The 26648-nt window shown below is 37.2% G+C and overlaps 1 protein-coding gene across 10 annotated transcripts in view; it reads right to left on the reverse strand.

Annotated features, from left to right (window-relative positions):
- Positions 1–26648, reverse strand: part of PHF20 (PHD finger protein 20) — a 71549-nt gene that overhangs the window by 37920 nt on the left and 6981 nt on the right. For all 10 annotated transcript variants that reach the window (XM_085302638.1, XM_085302637.1, XM_085302647.1 and 7 more), the window contains 8 exons: positions 22672–22786; positions 15499–15670; positions 15187–15271; positions 13743–13822; positions 8667–9054; positions 8136–8243; positions 6992–7171; positions 6007–6180 (listed from right to left, as the gene is read on the reverse strand). In XM_085302638.1, coding sequence (XP_085158764.1) covers positions 6007–6180; positions 6992–7171; positions 8136–8243; positions 8667–9054; positions 13743–13822; positions 15187–15271; positions 15499–15670; positions 22672–22754 — 1270 coding nt within the window. In that variant the 5' untranslated portion in view covers positions 22755–22786. The remainder of the gene's footprint in view (positions 1–6006; positions 6181–6991; positions 7172–8135; positions 8244–8666; positions 9055–13742; positions 13823–15186; positions 15272–15498; positions 15671–22671; positions 22787–26648) is intronic.

Here is a 26648-nt window from a genome sequence, read left to right on the forward strand (position 1 = left end):
TGGTTTGTTGGTTTAACGTAAGCCGGTGCAGAAAGGTACTCTTGACCCTAATGCTAAAAACCAGAACTCCTGACAATGAAAGAGAATTTGTTTCAATTTACTAGTAATATGAAGATGGAAAAACATTCTTCAGCTGCAGCAAAAAGGGGCAACAGGGTCTGAAGATTTATTACACATATATAAAGATGACAAGGGAAACTATTATACCATGATACAACTGTCAGGATGAGGCCTTGTCATGAGTTCTGTATCCAAGCTCCAAGCATTTTCCTTCCATTGGGATGGACAAATCCTTGAGAAGACACAGGGAATAGCTTCTAACTGATCAGCTAAAAGTTAGGAGAGTACAGGACTGAATGAGCTAGAGTTTAGAAACCAAGAGGAAACAAAGACATAGGGAAGGGGGAAGTAGAGAGGAGGGAAACTTACTGCAACATCCAAAGAAAGTTATTCAGATTAGAGTCATAAAAACACAATCACCCAAGGTTCAGAACAAGACAAATTGTTACCATTACAACCATAATTGGGGGGGGGGGGGCGTTTTCCTTCTCTACAAGTAACACAATAGAATTCCCTGCTGCCAGGAAATTGCACAAAGCTGATGTGCAACTCTACCACCCCAAAGCAGCTCTGAAGTGCGTGAACATCCACCAAAACATCCTCTGTGGCCAACTAGTTAAAGACATTTAAAGGCAAAACTTGCATGCAATTTTTGCTCACCAAACACGGTACTAAAAACTACCAATTTCTATGGAAAGTAAGTATTTTTTGCTTTATTGTTACACAGTTTCAAATTTTCAGGCACTCTGCCTTTTCAGAGGAACTAGCTGGGCAAGCCGAACATACCATGTTTTCTCTGAGTACTGACATAAGCTACTGATAGAGCTACCATCTACTATTTCTTGAACATTCATAGCCAAGATTTAAAATCCTTGCCTTGCATACAATTAACTTACAATACTGATCACACAGACACAAGGTCAACAACAGCATCTCCTTTAACTTTCGCTGCCAAGTCCATTCTCTCCAATTCAATAACCTATTCCCACTTTATTGCTCTATGTAATGCAAAGGACAAGCCCCTGGGTAAGACTACATTTAACATCAACATGTCACAACACAGAATATTGGTTATAACCATCTCTTGGGGATTCGCAGAGTACTGATTTCTTTTTTAGAAATTATTTTTTAATTTTATTCTTGCTGCAACTAACATGTTCCTCAGAGGCATAAAAACTTGATTTAAAGTCTGCCAGTCCTGAGGCACCTTCTGTAACACACTAAGCCATTCCAGAATGCAAATAGTGCACTCAGTTCTTTGCACTTCCTTCCTCCCCCAAATAAAAGTTTGTCCTGCTTCAGTTTCAAGCCTTTAGACTTTCTTATGCAGCTTATTTTCTGCTCTCCACAGAAGCATTAGTAGATTAAATTATTCCTTCACCTCTTACTAAACAAGACGCAGTCTCTCACTACAATATATCCATTCCAGTGCACCCATCCATATTATTTTCAAAACTCTTATTTGTTACCACCATCTTTCCTGAACTGCCAACTTAAATAAAGTAAAATAAAATAAAATGTATTCTGGAAGCCACTGCACCATTCTGCACAGTGATGACAAAAGCTCCTAGATGACGTTTTCATCTATTCAAAGAAATGCAAAGTTGGCCTGTGGGGCCTAATGCTACCTGTTCAGAGTCTGTCCCAGCATCCTAAAAAAGCATTTTGGAGCCAGTGCTTGTTTTGGAATACATGTATTTCCAGAACAGTTCACGTTTTAAACACAACCTTATAGCGTGCCCAAGTGACACTCCTTACACCTTATCCTTTGGATCACACCACACTGCTAGCAAGGCTAGCTTCCTCATGAATCACCTATTTCTTTGGGTTTATCTCATCTGAAAATTTCAATTTAGTTGTTTTTCCTCAGCTCAGCAAGTGTTCCTGTTCATCATTTTAGCAACCAATGTTGCTTTCTTAGTTTTCCAAAACCTCAGTCTTTCAAGACTTAACCTGTGAAATGAAAAAAAAACATCCGGTCTAACTGATCTCCTCAAACTATTTTAGGTAAGAACAACATTCAAGTATCTCAATTGCATCCAAAATCCACTGAACTACAAGAAGTAGATACGTGCTGTAAAACAACAACAAAACAAACAGAAGCTCATGCATTTTCAATAATCCTAACTGTTCAAAGTTCCGATCTTTGGGCTTGAAAGATTATTTGATGTTTTAAGAAATACTCAAGACACTAATTTGATTAATTCTTCACCTGCCATTTTCTCCCTGTGCTGGCACTGAATTTGTAACTGCTCCAACCTCTATGCGCCTTTCAGAAAGGGCTGCTAGCTGAGCAGATTTGAAGCCTTTATCTGCACACCAAGAGTTATAACTGATTTCTTCCCATTCGCACTAGTAGCAGTATGTTTTTCTCAGAACTTTACGTAAAGAGCTATAAAACATTATTTGTAGATCGTGGTCACTAGTCATAAGAACTTTTAAGTTGCAAAGTAGGATGGGGCATCACTACATCTTCAGGCTCAAGAATAACTTTCATGATACCTTGAAGGAATCAAAGCCCACCTAGGTAAGCTGCAGGATATGCAGCTGTTCCCTAAAATAGGGCATAAGGGCTTTCTGCTTCTCCTTACTGAAACTCAAAGCCAAAAGCGACAAAATTAGAAAACCACATTGTAAGCATAAAGGCAAATGGAGTATGTGATGCACATCTATGCAAATTTTAATGTCTTAAAGTTCTGGGAAACAGAACTACCAACACCGTAGTGGATCTGTGGAAAACAAAGGCAGCTCACCTTTAAAGTCAAATCAGTTTGTAAGAGTAAAGCCACACGAACAGCTGTAGAGTGCTTCTAAGCCTATTTGCAGATACACAAAACAGAATGTTATCCAGCTGTAAGAACTTACCAGCAGGCTGCAATCTCCCTATTTGAAACTCAATTTAGCTATATCCTAACCATCAGTTCTTAACCCTAAACATTAGAGGAGTCTAAATCAAAACACAGCAGAATATGGCTTTTATCTTCCGGTACATATTAACTTCAGCAATTAATTTTGCTGCATGTTTTAAAAAGGAATTTACTTCCTTCACTTCATCAAGCAATGCTATATTGCCTTGCAACAGGCATTCATTCAAGGAAAACCCTCTACAATTCTTACTCCACATTTCCAATTAAAAGCACTTATTTACCATATCTGGATATGGCATATACAGGTCTGGCATTTTTATGATCAAAGAGATGATTGATTAAATGAAACAAAATCCACATCCAAAAGCAATTTCCAGACAACAACATAGTCCAGACTTCCAGGCCAGAATTCAGTAGGAGCGCATTTTTGAATTAATTTTAATCCAACTCACACACGTACTGATGGAAGGGTATATGCCAAGACCACACAAACTATCCCAGAGGCTTTCAGTACTTAAGTCAACCAAATTTTATGCTGCCACAGCTTCACTCCTTGTACTCAGTTAAATTAGTTTGGGAAATCTCTGTATCCTGTAAATCACACCAATGAGAATTAAACTACACTTTTTTTCAAAGGTGGTATAYGTTCAACTGGAATTCACACCAGTTTACGCTCAAATTACACATGCTCAGCAGCATATTCATTACAAAAATCAGAGAGAAGTGAAAACAGTGCCAAGCGATAGCCAAAAGGATCACAGTTGCTTGAACTCTGGATGGTTCAATTGCACACTAGTATTATCCTAGTGTCCTACCTGATTTAATCGCAGCCAGTTATGATCCCCAAATGATAAAACTGCAAAACCAAGAAACACTATCTTAAAAGTTTCAAGCATTCGACTGAATTCCCTTTCTCACTCTCTCCACTACAAAATATTGCATCTCAGTCCAACATAAAACACAAGTTGAAGAGGACAAATGCATCAAAGGAATTGTAAAATGCATCTGTAATCTCAAACTGAACACAAGCATGCAAGTCAAGGAAGAAAATCAGCTGCTATTTTAGTTTGACTTAAATTCTTAAAGCTGCCAATCAACTCCATAACATTTCCTGTAAAGGGAAGTTTCCCCAGTCAGTAATAAATACACAGAGGGAAGGCATTTTTACAAGGCAAATCAAATAAAGCCTATTTTGTCTATGTGTATTTTCACAGTTCTTAGAAGTGGTTGGTTTGTCTCCTCCCCTTCCCCAACACATACAGCTGTCAAGTATACACTAACTCTCACTAAAGTATAACCTTGAACTCGGATTCCAAAACGTACATAAAGGGAAGAAGCATTTTTGAAGATGATTGGACAGCTACGTCTGCAACCTCTGTTAACATATACCGATACAAATTTAAGATATCCCATAATTACAAGATGTAAAACTAAGACACTGTGAAATTGTTTAAAAAGCCTGGCATCCTACACCAAACACTTCAGTTACAAAACACATGCTCTTCGAAGAGGGTCAGTTTTTTGGTGTGAACCCTGCATGCAACCTACCTCACCCCAAAATAATTCAGTTAGCCATACCTGTTTGGAGCTATGCCTGTACCTGCAAGAACTCCCACATCCTAAAAGTAAAGTGATCTTATATCATAATTACTCAGTAAAAGTATTCAATCTGAAGTTTAAAATATACATTAAGCTGGTTCTACCTGCTAAAGAGGAGAAACATCAATAGCCGCTGGAAAGATCAACATTTTTTACATCCTTCCTTCACTTCAAAGATTTGCACAGAGGCTGTCAGTAGCTCATTTACTCAGAGCTACTACTTTACAGGCAGAGAGGACAAAACAATTTGGCTAGCAAGAAGAGCTTAGAGCCATTCCATACTTTGAGTTCTCTGCCAGAATGTAAGAAGGAAAATGCATAGGCCCAACATAATAGTTTAAAAGATTCTGGATATACCACAGTTAGAATACAGATCAATGTATTATCAAGTCTTTGTTTTTTGTTAGGAAGAACGACAAGTGGTTTTTTGGTGTTTTTTTTTTTTTTTTTTTTTTTTTTTTNTTTTTTTTTTTTTAAGACTTAAAAAGTACTGTAAGACTATTTATACATCATCCTAAGCAAATGAAAGAGGTAAATTCCTTCCTGTACTATAGATGCACATGCAAATGTTATCAGTGGCAAAATGATGGAGCACTTGATGAACAGAGTTACACTGCAGAGCGGGTGAGACAGGACATGGGCAAGTTGGAGGGAAGATTTGAAAGAATGAACACACAGAATGACAGCTAGCATGTACAGAGGTACAGAGTTCACCAGCAATGCTGAACTACTAAATCCTTTTAACTGCTCTGTCCCACATAATTTGAAGCTTTCTTGGTCAAACAAATTGGGTAATTCTTTGTACAAACTTCTCCAATTAACTAGGGATATAAATATTTAAGTTATTAAGGAATAATCCCAGAGCAGCATTATATTTAGACTTAGCCTACTCTTTGTATATGAAACTTTAATTCGAAAATAGGGAGGTAAGTACACTCCCTTGTCTAAGAGAAAACATCCATTACGACAGACATGGGATGTTTCAACTATTCCATAAATTTGCACTCAGTACACTGAATATTCTAGGGCTTACTTTTAACAATAGCCAAAACAGTAGGATACAGAAATGCAAAATCAGGATTCCCAAAGAATATCAATGCTACCATGGGTCCGCACCACAGATAAAATCATCAAATAAGCTGATTTTAAGATGTTAGTCTGGCCTAATCCAGAATTGCAAACGTTAAATTAAATCCAGAAAACAAATTTTTCTGTTAATTTTACCTGTTACTTACTAAAAATATTACACTCCTCATTTAAAAATTATGATCTTCACCTTTTGGAAGATTGCTATATTAAGCCAAAGTTCACATATAACAGCAAAATTGAGTGCATCAGGGCTCAAAATAAGCACTTCTCTCCTTAGTTAACATTAAAAGAATGCTTGATTTTTATAAATGATACTTTTAAAAGCACGAAGTGCCTGCTAATGGCTGCCTTAAAAAAAATAATCTGTTAAATGTGAAATCAAAATTTGGACCTGTAGCAGCAGGCGGTTCTTCAGTTCTGTCAGTAACAGAGGAAGGTTCAGCATCTTCAACTTTTTCTTCTTTTAAGCCAGCATCTGCACTGAGTCCTGTAGTATGTAATCCATCCCCAGAAGATGCTTTTTCACTGAAATTTTGGTCAGTTTCAACAGGAATTTCTAACTGAACTAGAAGGGAGCAAAAAATAATTTTGATTGAGTAAAACGTACACAAAAGCATATACCAAAACACCCATGTGTATGTTCATCACTTTACAGTGGAGACAAATATCCCTTTATTGTCAAATTTTTTTACTGTTATATTAGCATAAAGATAATTTTTTAAATGTCACAGCCACTTGTAGCAATCCTCTGAATTTTCAACTACGTACATTTGTACAGGCTGCTAGTTCACTATAGTCCAATATAGAACAGATCTACTCAAACCTTACAAGAGTTCCCTGTGAAGAAAAAGCAGTGAAGCAGGAGGTAGAAAAAGTTATTTCTACACARTCTAGTATAGAAAAAGAGTCCCCTTGTTTGTTTTAATGTTCAACAAGCGGATTAAATTGTAAATTTAACTTTTAAACTACTTCCCAAATCAAAAGAATATTAAATATCAATTACTTCATTTCCACAAGCGTAACCTGCATCTCTTTAAACACAGTTCCTTTAAGTCTTCCGGAAACCAGCAGAGCTCTCCTTGCAAGGCACCTGAGGATCCAGCTAGTTATTCGTCTATTGGCAAAAGCTCCCTACTACACAAGGGAAACGCTAGACTTGCTGATGTAGAGGAAATCAAAAACAAAGGAAGGGCAATCAGAGCAGCAAAGGCTGAGATAAGTTTTCCTTGGGTTTACTCTGCACTGCTGCTGAAGTCAGGTTTGTTTTAATTGTAGATATATAATCTGCAGGTTATGCAAGTGAAAATATGGTGCTTGTAACAACTAAAAGCCTTCCATACCATCATATGTTCAGGCTATACCAGGAAGCTACTTACCCTTCTCAAGTTCCTTTGGGTTAGATACCGTATCTTTCAAAGGCAGAATTTCTGTTGAAGTTGTTGTGATGTGATCCGTATTTACAATCTCATGGCCAACACCAGATGAGAGTCTTGAAGATCGCCTCCTAATCTGGTCTCTCTCATGGTTATCTGAAGAGCTTTTCAATTTTTCCTGAGCTAGAAAACAGAAATCTGATGGTATTATTTAGCTCACACAAGCATTTGAAAGATTTCCCTCGAAGCCATGTTCTAAGGATTGAGTTTAATAGTAAGAGTTAAACAGCTCTGTTAATTAGGCCTCTGCAGAAGCTACAATCACATCAACAAATTTATGTTAGTACAAGCTAAAGCTTCTCATACAGTTTTCTTAATGATTTCAGATATTTTATTAGTATGAGATTTTAAATTAGAACACAAGTATCTTACTGATAAATCATTGCTTTGAACAGTAATGCTCCCACAGACATTTGTAATATGAGACGTTAAATAAGACAGCTCAGATACACCAACAGCTTTGACCCTATGCTGGATAATGTACGAACTGCAATTTTTAGGTTTTAAGGTCCTCTGAAAGGGGCAGAGGGAAAAACTTCTTTAGATCTTCCTCATCTCTGTTCGTGAAACTACCACAGACAATAATTTTCTTTCTTGATGAACACTCCGAAGTTATTCAACATCACTATACAGTATATCAAGATAAAGTAGAAGCTATTAGATTGCAATGACATGAACATGTATCAAATCTTAGCAAGTTTTTTTTAAAGCAAGCAATGTGGTAGATTCTCCATATAAAAAGCAAAACCAGATAGCTAGTTAGGAAAAGGCTTTTTTGACTGTCTAAATATTGGAGAGAATATAATCAGTATAACCACTCTTGCCCCTAAATCCTGTGAATTTCTGCACAAAAACTGTCAGCTCACAGCTCCTCTATCCAATCCAACTTTCAAAATCTGGAAAAGAATTTCAGCCTAATGATGCTATATATGAATGGCCAGTTTTAAAAAAAAAAGCAGGTGCTGTCTTTAAGACATTTTTTGTATCATATTTTATGGTTAATATTACAGACTTCTTAAAATTCCACTTAAGCTTCAGAAACTTATTTGTACAAGTACTGTGATAGCTAAATACCAAAAATACTCACACAAGCTTTTTTCAATCCTGGGACGCTTTGATGGAACTTCACCTCCTTTAGGTATTTTCCGACGTCTTAACTCTAAGGTTATGGGCTGCAGTGTTTGAGAACTTTGCTCTACATGTTTACATAGAAAATAAAAAGTTAACTGAATGTGAAGCTGGAAGACTCACTAAAATAAGTTCGTAAGTCTCATAGTTTATCCTTTTTTACAAAGGAATAAGTAATTGGACCTAATTTCACCTGGCTTTCCTACGTCTATGTATTAGAACTGAATCCTACTGATGGTGTATTTTATAGTTATACATGAAGATTATTTGCCTAAGMCTAGTCTGATCTAACCATTAAAAACCTCTAAACCCGAATATCAGGTATGCTCTTAGCTTTCCTAACTAAACTTGAACACAGATGAGTTTAAAAAGTCTAAACTTCTAGAGATTCTGAGGCTGCAAACAGAACAGCAAACACTTTTCGTTTTCTTAGGTAAGTTTATAAGCGCTTCTAGAATAAGGCCTAAACAATTTATGTTCAACTACATACCTGTTGGAGGCGTTATTGGTGGCCTTCCACGTTTTCGTTTAGTTTCTTTTACGCTTTCCTGTGGACTCTTTACGTTGTCATTCTCAGGCTTCTTCTCAATTTGTGTATCTACTGAATATTCCATATCATTCTCTGATATATTCTCTTTATCTTCTTTTCCATTCTTAGATATATTCTTCTCTGAGACCTTGCCTTTTTCTGAGATTACTATCAATTTTCCCTCTTTATCAGGCTGCTTAACCCTTTTCTCAGTCTTTAGTGTCTTTTCATCCTTGTCTTTCTTTGCATTATCTGTTGCTTTCCTCTGTTCTTTAAATTTCTCCCGCTTTTCAGGAGATGACGGAATTTCATTACCTCTTTCTTTAGGCTTAGCATTACCCACGATATTCTAGAATGAAGAGAGTGTGACATGAAAACTAACTTCTTGCAATCTGAAAGTCCTCCTCCCTACCCCAGCTTTGTACTTAGCAGACTCCTGCATTTTTGTCCAGTTTTCAAAGAAAAAAGGTGCGTATCATTCTATTGCAACCCACACATTAGAACTTCGAGGCACTTGAACTGTTCAAAGACCTATGGAGCAGACATACATTGGTTTAACAAGATAACATAAATACTAGGTAGTTGTTTGACATAGGTAGTACTTTTTGAGAATATGAAATGGTTTCTCTTATTTACTAAAATTCCAAATGAAGTTACACATTCTATGTTCCAATATAATTAAAACTTCAGTCCTTTGTCTAAGAATTAATTTAGTCACCACTAGCATTAACAAAACTCCAGATACACAGTAAGACAATGAAGAGGAAGTCAAATACAAATACTTACATTGTAAACCTGAGTCAAAATTATAACAAGGTTGCCTTCAGAGCCTAAAGTTTGTACTAAGACAGAAGAAGCAAGAGCTATCTTCACAGAAGAAAAAGGCTGACAAAGAATATCAAATGAAGATACACAGAAAAGGCTTCACTCAACGAACTCATTTTATTCATTAGTCTCAATATTTATCCTTCAGTTTAGGAACAGACTCAGAAGTCTCTTAATAGTAGGCAAGATAGCAAGATAGGTGGCCATTACATTCTTTTTTTTTTTTTTTTAAACCTTTTTAAATTTTATTTATCAATGAAAAAAAAGTAAAAGCAAAACAAAATACAGGTTAAGAACTTAACTCTAGCCTCAGATTTTACTGTCATACCCTTTCATTAACAGACTCGCGTAACAAAAACGCACAAGCAAGCTCACAAGCAGATCCCAGATGGATTCACAAACTCTAGCTTTTGGTGGTTATTTAAGGCTTGCTAATAGGTCAAAAGACTGTGGAGGATGCATGATAAGCAAACATAAGTCCCCAATGCAGAGCAGCTCTGAAAAGGCTGGTCTGGTTACCTACATTCTTACTCCTGGAGCAATACCTGAAAACCTAAGAGAACCCTCAGTTTTTTCCTCAAAGCTTGTCCAATTTGAGGGGCATACACTGGTTTTCATTATTTTTTATTTTTTATTTATTTTCACAGGCCAGCCTGAAGGAACTACCTTATCCTGAACACATAACTGACAAGTAGCTTAGGAAATATTTTCAAGCCTTCTACACTATCTGAAACAGCTCTAAGTTTGCGCAAAATCTTTACTATTTAAAGAAACCTCCAACACACAGATCCAAAAGACAGAAACTTTTTAAAATTGTGAAGATGTATGGAAAATTGTTCGCTGTATCACATAGTAATATTTAAAAAACACTATCTAGCCACTTATTTGAGTCTTCCCAAAAGTATCATTGGACGAAAGTTTGCAAAATCCCTCCCCACCTCCTCAGGCCAGTAGATCAAACAAAGCTCTGGGTTCCAGCTGAAAATTTTAACTACTTTCTGAAAAACCTACTGAACTATTTTAAAACAGTTATTAGAAATCAATTTTAGGTTACTTTATAAATTCCTTTACAAGTTTGTTAGCATACAATCAAAAACTGTGTACTGTAAGCTTACTGCCCTACTTTCTTCTGTGCCCTGAAGAATATTAACAGGGCACCGTAGCCTTTTTCAAGTTTTCCTTATGATTAAAGTTATCAGAAGTCTTTTGCTGTATTTGAAAAGGTTAAGAATGAAAACAAAAAAATAATTTTATAATGCAGATTAAGACACAAACAAGGTCAAGAATCAGCCAAATTCCTGCATTAAGACAGAATAACTCACGGAATAAGAGATTTGCTATGCCTTAGTTCTCATGTGCAGATTAAGTCCAGTAATCAAATCTCATATTTGCACACTAGCTTGCGCAGTACTACTTAAATCCTACTTGTAACACTGGAAGATGAATGGAAGTCACAGCACTGAAAAGGGCAAACAGCACAATCACTAACTAGGATACAGAAACAGGTTTCTTCCTTTCAGAAGTCTCTGTCAAAATTACATGCTAAAGATTAGTTTGTTACTGAATCGTACAGCAGCTGAAGAGTCATGTAAAGTAACCGCAATCACTAACTTAATCAGCAACTGTAGGATGCTGTTATATACAAAACACTTGCTGTTTCTAGGGGAAAAAAAAAGGAGAGAGAGAGAAAAACCCTTAAATTTCAATTTTCTGGAATTTGTGTTCAGCTTGAGAGAACATCAAAATCCTTAGCTGACCCTGTCCAACAAGTTACTGATGCATCATTCAACTATAATTCCATTTTACCGTATTTTTTATAAAACAGAACCAGGAAGAACATCCCTGTATGAAACAGTTCACTGCCAGGGAATGTCACGGAGGCATTCCACTAGCTGATCAGATCTGTTCTACTAGCTCACAGTGGGCAAAGTCAGGTTTGCTTAGTATTTTCCCCCTCATTTCAGCAATCCGACTGCAGGTTGTCCCAGAACTTCACTGCTCCAACAAACAGAATCTTCCTTCTGATWTTGAGTCTCAATTATTTGTCTATGTTTGGTCTTGCGTTAACACTGGCTTTAGTTTAACTAACCTCTCTCTTCCTGTTGCCCAATAACTTGAAGCATTAATGAGCAACCAGGCTCCCTTCCTGCCACAGTACTGCTAGGCACAACAAGCATAAAATAGGCAAGTGAAAAAGACTTTGGACAAGGATCACAGGACTAGAAAGGCTAAGTACCTCTTGGGAAAGAAACTGGAGCATCTGGAGCATGCACAAAATTCTGAGTACACACTTAAGTCTCTTCAGTTTCTGTACAATCTCACCTCTTCTCATCACTATCTTCCTATCAGTATGTGGATTCATAAACTGAGGTACTGTAAGACTGCAGTTTCTAGGCCACAGGCCCAAGAAATAAGCTTGATGCAATAAAATGTTTAATATGCACATCTGCTCCACCTTCCACAAGATGATTTTAACCATATTTGGCAGAGAGGAAGTATGAAATGACTTTTTCTTTTCCTTTAAAAGGAAGAACTCCTATAAAAATCAAACTTGGGAGCTTACACATTAATCAAAAACCTCAAAAAACCCTCAGACATTGTGTGTCTGAGCAGCTGTGCTGCTCACAGAACAATCTGATGTGAATAAAATGAGGCACCAGAACATACATGAAATGTCTTAATCAAATCATCCTCAAAAAAAATGAATAGTGAACACACTAAGCCTGAATTACCAGTTGATGTTATGGACTCTTAAAAGCTGTCCTTGAATAAAAACATTCACATTGTGCAAGCGATAAGCATTTTACCATCTCTGCCCAATATAAATTATTTCCTCTGTGAAACAGCAGAGCAAAACTGTCACTGAAGAAAGTCAGTTCATTCTATTCCCTTCTAAAATCCTTCAAGTGGCATAAGCTGCTACATAAGGTATAGATTCAGATACAGTGCTAAACTCACTTACTTTCACTACTGAGTCCTGAGTTCTCAAGTGGCTGAAATATTTTTAATTTCCTAGTGAGTTTTGTTTACTAACAAAAGTAATTTCTCCCTTTACGCTTTTTATGTCAAAGGACAGTATGAAACATTGTAGTATAACTCATTTCTCAAGCTAAGACAAATTGTCCAGCCAGTGGTTGTACTGAAAAGAAAACTTGAATTCCTTTCAAAATCTGTCCAAAGGGAAATGGAAAGCTCATAAAATCTCTAAAGGAGACAAAATATTTTGTCTTTCTTTTGCAGAATATTTCTTAAGATTGAGTTAATATATTTAAATGTATTTAATTCCCTCAGTCTGACAGATACACAATCTAGAGACCTCCAAGGAATGGCATGCCTCTTCAAGACAGTGACAGATTTAAATTGTACTTATTATTAAATAATTACTGGAATCAATATTTAAGGCTTTTGTTTGGAAGGAGGTCTGATTCTGTGTTCAAACTTACATTTGCAGAAAAGTAAAAGCCGAAATCATGCCTGAAAAAACAGACTACAGATATACCACAGGAATGCGTGTGGCAAGAATCATTCCTGTAATGAAAGTTATCCAAAAGCACACACTGAATACTTAGAAAGCTTTCCTCAGGCCATGCAAGACAAAAACCTGTCCGCCTTTCCTACAACGTGTCCATGCACAAAAACATTTCTTCCCTATCAGGCTTTAAAAAAAAAAAAAACAACTCACTTTCCATCACTAGCTGAAGGTTGAAGTCATTGCAGGTGATGAAAAGCAGTCAAATCATGGAAACAATGGAAACAGAACATGCCAAGAGAAAAACAGTGCTATCATCTCCAAGCTGTGAACTGAAAGATTATTGGACAACCTCCTTAAAGGGCTCAGGATAACCAACTTTCAGAAAGGCTAGTCTCTCCTTTACTTCACAGTGCCCCACTTAATTTTTGATAAACATATTTTTAAACTAATCTTTAATAGCTAAAGCAACTGAAGTGTGTTTCAATATCCTATCACTACTTCTAATATGTAAATTCTGAATCTTACACTGATTTTACTTCAAGAAGTGCATTCACAGTAACATGAAACTGAAAACTTTGTAAGTCATGCCATCAGTTGCATCATCTTTAATGGCTTGCATCTCAAAAAAATGCATGTCAGTAGCAAGAAAATTAAACATTCATTTCATACTTTTACAATTAAGCAAACCCAGTCAACTTGGACTGCCCATTTTATGCTAGCAGTGTAAACACATTACTTACCTGGTCTTTGGAAAAAGCTTTGACATGAATGTTTTTGACAGTCTGAACTACACCATCATAAAATTTCACAGTATATGTACCTAAAATTTGAAAACAAAGCATAACAGTTTAAAGATAAAAGCTACTGGCTACAGTTCCAATATTAAGCGCTAAATAAAAGCTGCCTTATCAATCTTGTTCAAAGACTTGAACAGTAGAGGTCTCTCTCCACAGGCCAGGAAAGGGAGCAATAGTGAAGTTACTAAAATTATGGTACATGCACAATACAAGTACATGTCTGAGGGTAGAGCTGTTCCTGAGACATAATAAATAAAACAAAGGAATAAATACTCTCTAAGGGTTCCAAAAAGCTTTAAAAATAACCAAATGGGATCACTAGAAAAATGTTTCCATAAAACAAAAGTCTATCAGTTTCTGCAAAACAAATTAAGGGAGATTTAACACAACTATGTGAATTACAACTGGATATTTAATAAGGGATCAAAATTCACTATCAAGAATATAGAAGTACACCGAATACCCTTTTACAGATTAAAAATATAAGTGTCTAGGCTTTTCCCAGAATCATATAAATTATGGTTGGAAGGGATCTCTAAATAGCCAACACTAAATCAGGGTAACTGCAGCTGTACCTAGCTTAGTCACGAGAACCTCCAAAAACAGAGGTGCTACACCCCACGCTCTAGGCAACCTGTTTCAGTGACATCCTACCAGGGGGAAATTTGGGGAGGGATGTCCGGTCAGAACCTCTCCAGCCACAACTTGTATCTTAAAGGTTTTCTGCCTTCTTCCTCGAGGAAATATCACTTACATAGGCACTCTGCAATCCTGACATGTGCATATATCTTTTACATGCCCCTTAACTTCAAACATACTGGATAGTTTCCTACATAACAGGCAGAAGGCTCAAGTTCTTGAAACAGGAGGTAAAGCGGGGGGGAGGGAGGAGGGAAATCAGTATAAGCATAACTCCTTTAACAATCAAAGGACTACATTTTGGAGAATAGTATGAATAGTTAAAAGGACTGGAACAAGAAAGCATGCAGGCCCTGCAGTTCAGGCCCTGCTCTTCAGTAGATTCTTTAATTCCAAAATTGGCTGAGCTCCTCTAGCAGTCTTAGCCTATTGGATAAAATATGATTTTCAGTTTGCTGCAGAAAGGACTACTTATTTTATTTAGCTTATGCCTCCTAAAAGTTAGTCACATTACTGGTTTCACCTTTTGTGGATCTCAGCGGAAAGTTCTTTCATTGACTAAGGCGGCCTCTTACAAAAAGATAAAAGGTTAGGTTAAAAAAAGTTACTAGTAGGCTAAAATATGTAATCAAACACTTCTCACAGCTGTTTTGTCTGCTGTATTATCTCTCCATCTAAGCAAAAAGCTTAGAATACAATTAAAAATACATTACTAACAAGCATGACAAAAGTAAAACTGACTCCTTACCATCTTTGTTAACAGAAGTAACTTTGGCTGGATAGAAGCGACAGTCAGACCAGCATGCCAGTACCTGATCATTTATATGAAATCCCTAAAAGACAGTATTTAAAAGTGTTTTCATCTAAGATATACTAAAACATACAGCTTCATTAAAATATCAAAATGATTAGTTCTCCATTATTTAAAATATAAGCCATAGAACCCATATGGCAGGCAATGCAGCAAAAATGAAGCATTATAATGCATTTGAGTGGTCATAATTCATCTAACTGCACATTAAACTGGTACACACTCAAATGTCCTGTATTTGCTACTTACTGAACATCCTTCTTCCTCATGCAATCCTTCTTTTCTTAACTGTATTTTCTCTAAGGGACGCAAATAAGGACTGTCCCAACAAAACCATTCATCGTATCTATGGTTCCAACGTTTGAAGTGGATAAGTACTTTTCCTTCCTCATAATCAATTTCTTCAATGTGAGCTGGATACCTGGAAAAAGAATAGATTAAAATATTTCAAGTAAGAATAAATGTCTCAAACAGTTACTCCAGCTACAGTGCAAAGCATTACACATAGGTGGCCTTCTGAACTATCAAAAGCAAAGTATCTGAAGACGACTTGATCAGTTGTGACAGGGACCCAAGTTAGTATACTTAACAAAATTTAGTTTCTACAGTCTTAATATTATTTCACATATCACTTGTATGAGCAATAAAGATATTAAAAATGATTTAGAAGTCCAGCATAGAATCATCCCCAAACTGCATAGCATGAAGGCAAAGGCTAGTTGCAGGAAGAGGAGGCAACTGAGGGGCTCTTATCTCTAGCTACATTTCTCCCCGCTCCATCCCCCAGCTAAGAAGTCAGAAAAAAGACTTCCCTATATCTAGGGGAGATGCTCACGACTGATAGCTACATTAAGGAGGGAGGGAAGACAGGTAGGAGAGCCTCAAAGATGAAGTCAGTGGGAACAAGAGTTATTTCATATGAATATGTTGTTATATGCAAGTGTACTGACATTTGTAATGGATGTAATTTTAAGTACTCTGTTATAGTTGCAATTGTTTATAGACCAGTTTAGAAATACACTTTTGCTAGACCAAACACTACAGCCGAAAAAAAGAAACAAATTTAACTTTGCAGCATACAATCAGATCTGAAGAGCTGTTTCTAAAGCTTAATACTTCAAGTATGCCAGTCAATTTGGGAGAAGCTATTACCTCTACTTAATAATCTCAACTTTCCACAAATAAAACATTTACACAATTAAGGTAACAAGCCAGTCATTTCAGCTCTCTCTTATCAAGATCAACACCTGGAGGTCTCCAGGTTCTCTTAAAGATATTCATCAACATGTGTCATCAATCACTTTCTGAAGATACCTCTGAGCATAAAGGTTAAAGTCTAGCAGGCCCACTAAATCTAATTTAAGTTTTAAATTCTCAAAATTAAATCCCATCTTCAAAGTCCCAGGACTTTTAAATAGAATATGTCAATATATTAGTATGAGAACCAGAGAAGGATCAAATAAAGTAACTTCCAGCCACAAAGACCTTATAAACTATGCATTTCTTTAATTGCATTGGTAATTTGTAGACCTCAGTAAATACTTCAGTCAGCACTATCACAGCTGTAGATAACATCACAAATAAATTAAGGTTCATCCCACTGCAATAAGAGCACTAGAAAACGTGGATCAAGCCTGGTACCAAAAATAAACCCAAACTCAGCAGAACTGAGCCTTAAGTGCAATGTTTTAATGTTTTAAATGTATCATTTTACAGACATGAACTGATGAAAAGAAAGGCTGTCTACTTAAAACTGAAGTTCCTCAGCAGTTCTGGCCTACATCGTGTTCAAAGGAGAGCCACAAGTGCTTCGTGCCCAAGACTCACACTGCAGCCACACACTAAGGCCCTGCCTAACGCTGGGAGCCACAGACACCTTTAGTTATGCCCTTAGTTCAGCCCAGTATGCTATCAAAACACGCGCAACAAAGGCAATGGAGAAGAGAAGGGCAGATGCGAGATACTGATGCTAAAGATGTCTGTAACCTATTACCAGCAAGTGATTTCCTTTGTTGTGTGTTATGACCCACAAATCATTTCATATTTAGGTAACCCCAAGCAGCAGCACCTTGCATAGTTTCATGAGAAGGAAAGACGCTAAGTCGTTCCACAAACAACCATCTTAACACAGTTCTATTAAATGTGGCTTATTCTTGGACAGCTTACTAGCTGCACAGTGCTTGGTACAGGTAACGACAAGAACTTCATACGTTGGCCTTGTTGATCTCGGTAAACGAAGGTATTTCTGAGCAAAACTGCAAGCTTTGGCAGGACGGATTCCAACCAACAATGGCACTTCGTATCAGTCGGCTCTTAACTTGTTCTAATACACTACAGCAGCCACCTAAATAGCACTCACACAAAAACAGCACTATGCACAGATGTCTAACCCAAAGGAAATTTCTTTCAAAATCTTCTAAAGACTTAATCTAAAAGATTCAGAAAGAGAAGATCCTCTTGGCCTCCAGTGTGCTGAGTAAGTTCTATTCTGGAAACACATTCCAGAAGAAAAAAAATGCATTAATCTCCTAGTTCAGACAAAAGTGAGAGAGTATGGAGAGAAATCAGGACAGGTCTGGAGGGATACTCTGTGAGAAGAAAAAACACCAGGCAAGATTTGCCAGTCTTTAAGGCTGGAATCTCACTTTGTCTGCAGGTACAACAGCAACCAAAAATGCCACTTTTGCAGAAAGTTAAGGCAGTCATCGGGCAACTCAAGTCTTAAAAAAAAAACACCAAAAAAAAAAAAACAACAAAAAACCTCTTGATGCCATGTATTTCATTTTCATTTGAGAGTATCCAGTTCCCTGCACAGCCCAGCAAAAATGGAGGTAAGAATTCCCACATACTTTCAGTGAGAGGCTAGCAGAAAAAAAAAGTCTTTTCCATCAGGACTGCAATGGGTCTAGGGTTCATCCAGATTATCAAAGATCCAGAGGGAAGCTGATAACGATGAGTGAGAATTGGCTCAACATTATGCCAAACATCTGTTTCATTTAGGACATCTTGTCTGTCTGCCTCTCTTGGGAGATGCATGCTCAAGTGATAACGGCCAAACAAACTACACGATGCAAGACTGCCCCCTGCTTCATACACAGTTAAAGGAGAAACAGCATTCTTCACCATAAGAACCTTCATTCGAGAACCACGCACCAGCATCCTCACCCATGTCTATCCCACCTCACCTTGTAAAGGCTTCCCAATAGGGAAAAATACTGATCTATCTGCAAGAACAGTAAGAAGATACCTGAGAATGAGACCAAATTTCAGCCTGATTAGAGCAAATGGAGACGAACCTGAGCTCTCGGCCAGCTTCTCAGTAACATACTGAAAAGTCTGAACAAATCTTTCCTTTCTAAAGTAGCCATCATCTACTAGTTTGTTCAGTGCTCCACTGAAACACTAAGTCTATGAGACACTATGCTAGATGCATTCACAAACTTGGATGTCCCCCAGTACTACCTTCCTTTTGGACACACAAATACTATGTTGTGGTCTAACACCTGGCAACTTCAAGGCAAAGGAGAAGGAGTCACAGATTCTTAACAGGTCTGAGCTCCATACACTGACAACGCAAGCTTCGTTCCTCCAGCACCTGTCCCCTAACCTTGGAAGTGTGGAGCAAGAGTGCCACATCAGGAGACATGCATTGCCAAAGACTTACACAGAAAGAAGTATTACAGCATACCCATACATGCAGGCCAAGGAGCCTTTACATACTCCAGGGCAGAGGCAACTGAAGAAATGCACTCCTGTTTAATCAAGAAAGTACACTACTGGATAATAAACAAAGCGAAACATCAATAGCTTAAACCTGGCCTAGGGCATGAGAACAGTACAGGCTGCCACATGTCCCAGTATGGTCAAACAGCTCCTCCTCCAAACTATGAAGGAGGCATTTGGCTCACTGCCATAGACTTTCAAGGCAGTTAACTGATCCTGAGTAAGAAATCTCCCAAATGATACTGATTTGAATACTGTTCTACCACATTGTAAAAACAAACTGAAATTCCATACAACTTCGGGCAATTTATCAGGACACCAAAATAAGTGGTCTTCCAGATAAATTCAAAGGGAATGACTAGCTTGTACCTTTGTACCTTTCAAGGCCTTACGAAAAATGAGATGGCTAGAGAGTGAAAGAGAGAGAACTGAGATGCACAAACTGTTGGGATTAGTTTTGCCAAAACCCCAAGGAATGGTCAAAAGCTCAAACAGCAGAACTCTGAAGAGACAAGGGCTATCAACAAGTGGCAGCTTCACAGACTACTGCTGTCAGAGCAGAGTAAATATGAAAATAGTTTTCTTTTAGGTAGAAGTGCAAACCCATCCCTTGCTGTGAAGACAGGAATATCTGAAAATTCAAATTCAGAGTGCTGACCAAAGAAGTTGATCTCTGAGTTCAAGATTGGTTTGTCTCCCTTCTCCTTTCCTACATACCAGAACATAATTGTTGTAAAATCCCTTTCTCCTAGAGCTAGCATGGGACTATCTTACTGTATTCAAAGGAATGACAAGAGGAACAGAGACACCTTGGAGGACAGGTACTCTGAAGAACAAATGTGGGTTCCAATCTTTTCAGTACTGGAACAAAGTCCTGACAGTATTAGCAATTAAAACTCTCAGGACTGACAATTTCTACCCTTAACAGGGTAGCACAATACTCTTTATAATCCTGATCTTGAGCTCAATGCAGAAGACTTTGACTAGAATCAGAAGTCTTTTCATCTCCATTTTACTCGCATATCATGTAGAAGAAATTGAAAGATGTCATTACAGCAAACAGCTCATCATTTGCCTTCTACAAGCATTCAGCAGTCACCCTCTTTTTGTTAAAATACAGTGTTTGCTGATTTCCAGTGCCAAGAAGTTAAAGTGATCCAATGCAAAAAATTCCAAGAACTCAATTCAGCAGGGACAGTATATGTGTGTAAATGGATGTAGCTGGTCTCTCTGTGATCTCCCAATTTAGGACAAAGGTCTGCACTATTGGACCAGTCCCACTACCACATCTTCTGGAACYCAGCTCTGTGTACCAAAAGGACTTTTGGCATGCACAGAGGCACTGAATGGACAGGACTCTTCCCCACTTTGATGCCATTAAGTCAGCAGATTATTATCAGAAGCTTTTCATGATAGTTTTGTGTCAACCAAGCCCCAAAGACTAAGCCAAGCAACAACAAACAAGGACTCACTATACTCTCTGGAGTTTGAGTCTAACAAATGACACAGAGAACAGCAGGAACTGAAGTGCACATTCATTATGTTATGTTCCAAGAGTCAACTAAGCAACCTTTGATAAGAGACCTAAAGATGCAACAGTCAAGTTCACTTTGCACAGTCTGCCTCTGTGCTGACTACTCTGTTGGTATACAAAACCTTCTTCTCTTCAACAGAGCTGTGAGATTGGTATTAGATCCAAACACCCAAGAAGTCCTTGGCTAACGATCTAAGACATGAGCCCCTGCCATGAAAGGCATATGAACTGGGCTCCAAGATTAAATACTTCTCATCAAAACACTATTACCATTTCAGAAGCAATAGTGGCCCTCTAGTTGACCAGTGAGTACTGAGCACAGAAACGAAAACCAGCTCACTTTAAACAGACTTCTGCCTACCTTTTAAGTGCCAAGATAACAAAGCCGCACACAAGGAACACTTAGACCTCTGAAGGTATAGCACTGAGAAAAGCAATTATCACCAAAAATGTTTCGTATGCATGTAAGAAGTGTATCATAGCCACACCAAGGAGTGTTCCTGTTCACACTGTGGCAGGTGAAAGTAACTGTGGGGGAGATGGCAAAATTCTGCCATCATCCACAAACCCACACCTTCTGTGAGTGGTGGGCCTCACTCTGTCACTACATATATTGCTGAGAGAAAATACACCTCCAGCACTGATAGCTTTTAGTTCACAACTCTTGAAAACAGAAATATATATATAGATGACTAGTTAAGGAAACACGGAAATACAGACTTTCTGACCCAGGTTTCAGAAGTCCAGCAAGCAAAAAGAACTTTCAAAATTGGAGAGTTAATAACTAAGCCCTGAGACTAAAGAGTTGCAAAACACTGTACAGAAGACACATCATTTGAAATCTAGAGTTTCTGAGAACCTGCAACATGCCCAAAATTCTAGTTTAAGCCAAGAGATATGCAAGAAGCAGCAGGTACTGACTCTTTTTTTTTTTTTTTTTTTCCTTTTTTTTTGCAAATTTTACCATTCAAGAGCTACGTATCTGTATTTTTTTAGGCACTGTTTTTCTCCAAACATGTCAGATGGGTCATGAGCCAGTTATCTGCCTTGCTGAAATAAAACCTAGACTAAACTGTACCTCTAATAAGCCTACACTACATGTATACTACAGATAGGTTTAGAAATCTCTTTGCTGTAAGCTTGCCCAATTTTTCTTGCATAAATAAAGCTCAAGGATGCAAAAGATGCACGCCATTTCAGACTGAAGCCCTACCTAAGCAGTTCTTGTTTCACACAGGAAAGTCAACATAAAATACAAGTAGAACTTAACGTTTGTATTTTTCTTCTGAAGAGCTCTGTTTATTCATTTTTACAATTCCCTTTACATTTCCCTTCTACTTGAATAAGGAAAAAAACATATGGGATGCAGCTGAGACATTTCAGGACTAGTCCTGTACATCAATAAGAAAGTACTCCATCCTCCTGGGATGCCTACATGGTTTTCAACTGACAATGTCCAATTAACACTTGTATTTAAGAAATCCTCGACTCTAGCAGTTTTCAATCTTGTGTCCCACTCACTGAGCATTATTAAATGCTAATTTGTGAGCTGACTTCTCAGAACAGACACAGTTAGAAGATTCCTTTTCTCTCCTACCACTGTAGCTAGTCAAAAAAAAAATCCTCTCTCATACATGAGGTCTTCAAGATAGACTCCAAAACAAACACCTTGGTTTGGAATGTGTTCCCCCTTTCAAATCTTCAAATCCTTATTTGACTACCTTTACAAATGAGCACAGGCCACAACAATTTCAATCAGACCTTTTAAGCCTATGAATTCTTAACAGTGATGGAAAATGAAGTAGTGAGGAACTACCTTGGGTATTCTTGGCTGTAAAGGACTTATCCCTTCATAGACTGCTCTGTAAGCTGCATATAGCACAGAATTTAAAATGTGAATTCAAAAGTACTCAAGTCCGAAGTTCCACTACAGTTAGGTTTAGTTCTATTTCCCAGACGTAGACAGCACTGGTACACTTCTTTGTAAGGGCCAGCACAATATAACAGCATTTATTGCCCATTTCAACCACTGGTATATAAACATTTAGAAATTAACTAGTTTCCTATAAACCAATGACCAGGACTCTAAATACGGTATCAAAGTAAAATGTTTTTAAGATATTAAAGACTTAGCGTTAATATAATATGAATTTTTTAAAAAATACCAGTTTTTTAATCTGTCACGGGCTTCCAACTGGGCTCCCACCTCAAAGTTGATCCCTCTTCTATTCGGTGGATGTTTTGTCATTTTGTAATATCAACACTGCTGATTTTATTCCCCTGAAAAATGCAATTAAATATCAATCACTAATCAAGACACACACAAAATAAGCTTATGCACCATAAACCCCAAAAGCTAGATATTAAGGGAACTCATTATTTCTTGCTTGCAGGAAGTAACAGGGGCAATCACTATTTATAAAATGGTCCCCAAGTGACAGAGTGCAGGATAATTTCAAAAATATGTTCAAAAAACGTAGCTACTGGTCAATAAAAGACTGAGGCTCAATCTTTGGCCACTGGCCCAAGTTCCAGGTCAACGAAGAATTCTTTGCAATCCAATGTTTATTCATGACTGAGATAAAAGTTCCATATTATTTTCCCCCACCCCTTCCAGGTTTTGATGAAAAGAGGAATTCAGTAAACAGGAGGTGGGCAGAAACATACACAGTATCAACCTTTCAAAAAGCTATCATGTTAGTATAATACCCAAGAACACTATGTTACCTCTTCACTACAAATGCGACAGAGATTAAAGACATCAGAAAAAAGTTATTTAAGCAATTTTAGATCAACTGCCTATACTGTCTCTGTATTTGCATTGCTTTCTTTCCACTTCTCCATTTTAATCAGAAAGTAAAAATAGCATTCTCTGGAACAAGTTTCTAATAGTTATATAAACATTTTAAGAAATCTTGCCAAAACAGTATCATTCTCAAGGCACATTCAGTAGAAAACCTGATCAGGAGATATTTTTCCTGAATTTATATCAACTCTTACACACAAACAAAAATTATGATCCATTCCTGTAATCTTTAAGCTCACAAAATCCAAAAATTTGAAACATATTTTGTTCCAACAGTCTTCCTTGCAGTAGGATTACATCTTGAAGACTCAATTAAAGATGTACAAAAACGGACACATATTAATTTACTTTTAAAAACTTCTAACCTCATAGCAGAAGAATAAGGAGATATGCAACAGAGAAATAAGCAGCATTTTATTTTGATCAGTTTCAGACACTGAATGACATCATCAGCTAAACAGTATGTAGGAAAGGATTATTTTTATGAATAACCATTCAGTGTTCCAACATGGTTTAGAAATCAAAGATCTTCAGGATCTTTTTGCCTTCTACACAGGCAAAAACTACTCCACTCACATCATCTAAACCAGGCCATTTGCCAAGGGAGGGTCAAAACATCTTCTCTACTATTAAAAAAAAAAGCCTGCCAAGATTAATTAGGTGAAAAAATGCTATCCTCAGTAAGCTCAATTCACTATACAGAGTTTCACACTAACTAGAAAACATTGTAGCCACCCGGGGAATTCAGAAACATTGCAATTTACTTTTCTATACTATCTGATAACAAAATATGGGGTTCAACCTAGTGTGGTTCTGCATCAGCCAAGTAACCACAGTCTTTTAAAATGGCTCAAGTGGTTGGGTTTTGTTTTTGTTTTTTGCCTTTTTTTTTTTTTTTTTTTTTTGAGGGGGGGAGGGAGGGAAGGTGTGTGTTGTTTAAGTTTCAACTCCATAACTCAACTGAGAAGAAGGAAGAAATTTTTAAGGGAAGTTTATGATGTCTGGGGTTTTATGTTCTAATTAAAAAATAATAATAATCAACAGTAAATATTCAAGGACCATCTCTCTTAAAATCCATGAATCAAGCACGAAGCTACTTTTTCCTTTTTTAAACAACTTATCCACTTATACCCCAAACAAACATTATTTTTCTCCACATATTTACATCAATAGAATATCTCTTTCTGGCACCAGCACTAAAATTCCATGCCTCCAAATGTATAATAGAAACACATTCTGGTTTATAATTCTAGTGTAAAAGAAAGTGTAAGCGCAAGTTTACTCTTGCTCCACTAAAGTTATTTTTCTTTCTCACTGAATATGGACAGGTAGAGACAAAATAATCCTGAAGATGTTACAGGAGGTACATAATTAAGCCATCTGCACTAGTCCCCTTCATGAATCGCAGTAATCCTGAAGCCTTTTAGTTCAGGTACATGAGGCTGCAAGAGGAGCATACGACACGTCTCCAGACTTCAGTAGCAATATCTCATAAAATAGGGCTTCTGAGGACACATGAAACCACATCAACGCTGATGAGGAAGGCATTACTATATTTTCAGTTGAATATCTGAAAATTATTAAGAGCATCACAAGGAAAAGGAAACTGTTACAGCAGTTAGGCTGTAGATTCTGTGAAAAATCTGAACTCTTTCCAATTTTTAGCTGGAAAGTCAGTTGAATATCAGCATTTTTTAAAACACACATATACTATACTTACACTAAGTATGCCAAACTTGTTACAACTGATGACTGATGAAAAAGTTGGGCGAGAAGAGGAAAATGTTTCTCATTTCTGTCCCCTCTCCCAAATCCTTCCTTTCTCCCCCACCCTGAGTTACTAAACTTGGGCTCCTCTGGGTTCTCTCTCTTCCAACTATCTGATTTGTTTAACTTGATCCAGCAGTCTCCATACTTAATATGTCCAGCCAGGCTGCCTTCCTCATTTGCAGCTAATTTCAGAAAGAGCTTTCTCAAGCAGATACATACTTGGCAGTACATTACTAGAGATGATAGATGAGTTATTCAACAGAGGAACTCAGCAGTTTTACCTGTAAATATACAGCCTTAAAGCAAGACTGAAACCACTGGCAGCCATCACATATCTACCTCTTCCCAAGGAAGGGTAATAGGCAATTCTCAAACCCATCCATGTTGCACCAGCATGACCTCAAGCATACAGAATATTTCATTTCTCACAAAGGGGGAACCGCAACACAGGGCCTTGCCCCTGCTTTGTGATTTTAAGTTTCAGCTCTTCTGCCCTTCCTTGCAAGGACTACTTTAAAAACCTTAAGTTATATCAAAACAGATTTCTAACAAACAACTCCAGGCTAGAGAGAGACAGTAATAGCTATGACTTGGAAATAAGAAAACTTTATCCAAACATCTCTTCAAAAATGTTATTCAGCAGAAAATAAATTTGGACTAAGTTAATAACTAAAACCAAACTTAGGCAGGCTTTTTTTTCACTTTGGTAACTTTAAGAATCCATATTTCTTAAGTGCTCAAGATCACAATTACCATAAGGGGTGGTTATTAGGCTTGCTCCCAAAGTTGTAAGCCTTTTCTCTAAAACTTATTATTTGACTACAAGGATTAGGCCTGTTTCAGGAACTAAACTCTCGGATTTAGACAAGTCACTACTTCCAACCAAAAGGATTTCCAAGTCTGCGTCACTAAAGCTACACAGTTCTATTGTTTAAAAAAACATTTTCTTCCCAATAAAAGTCACTATGAAGCAAATAAGATTTAGAAGATTATTCAACAACTTAAAGGTACCAATCAGGAAGAAATATTTATAACAGGGAAAATGCAAAGAAGAATATGCATACATTAATATTGATCCCTTTGGGGATCAATGATTTTTGTCTTTTAAAACAAATTTTCTGTTAAGAGCACAGATCTTGCATACCTTAATCTGTACCAGTTCCTATGCTTTTCTGTTTTAAGCTCTATCAGTGTTTATCCCTAAGCCTGGTATATCAGTTTCCATAGAAGCCTGTTCCTCTAAAAACTGAAGAGTCTTTCATATTACCATATAGGGTATAGGCAGGCAGTTTTGCAAACCTTCTCATTCAGTAATAATGGATAGTGTGACCACTATCTTTTTCAAACTCTGGTCTACGTTTGCAAACAGTGCTTTCTAAAGCATTGGAAAGAACAATCAAACCATTCTCTACACATTGACTCTGTCAAGAAAAACTCTGCCTTGGTATCAGTTTCACTTCCAAACTCAGTACTGTTTCAACTCAGTACTTCATAAGCAGCTCACAAGAAAGCAAATTCACTTCCACAATTCAGCCTCATCTCCTTCATTCTTTAACATATCTATGT

This window comes from Rhea americana, unplaced genomic scaffold (genome assembly GCF_003343005.1).
Source record: "Rhea americana isolate MKP2758 unplaced genomic scaffold, rheAme1 scaffold_190, whole genome shotgun sequence".
Lineage (NCBI taxonomy): Eukaryota > Metazoa > Chordata > Aves > Rheiformes > Rheidae > Rhea > Rhea americana.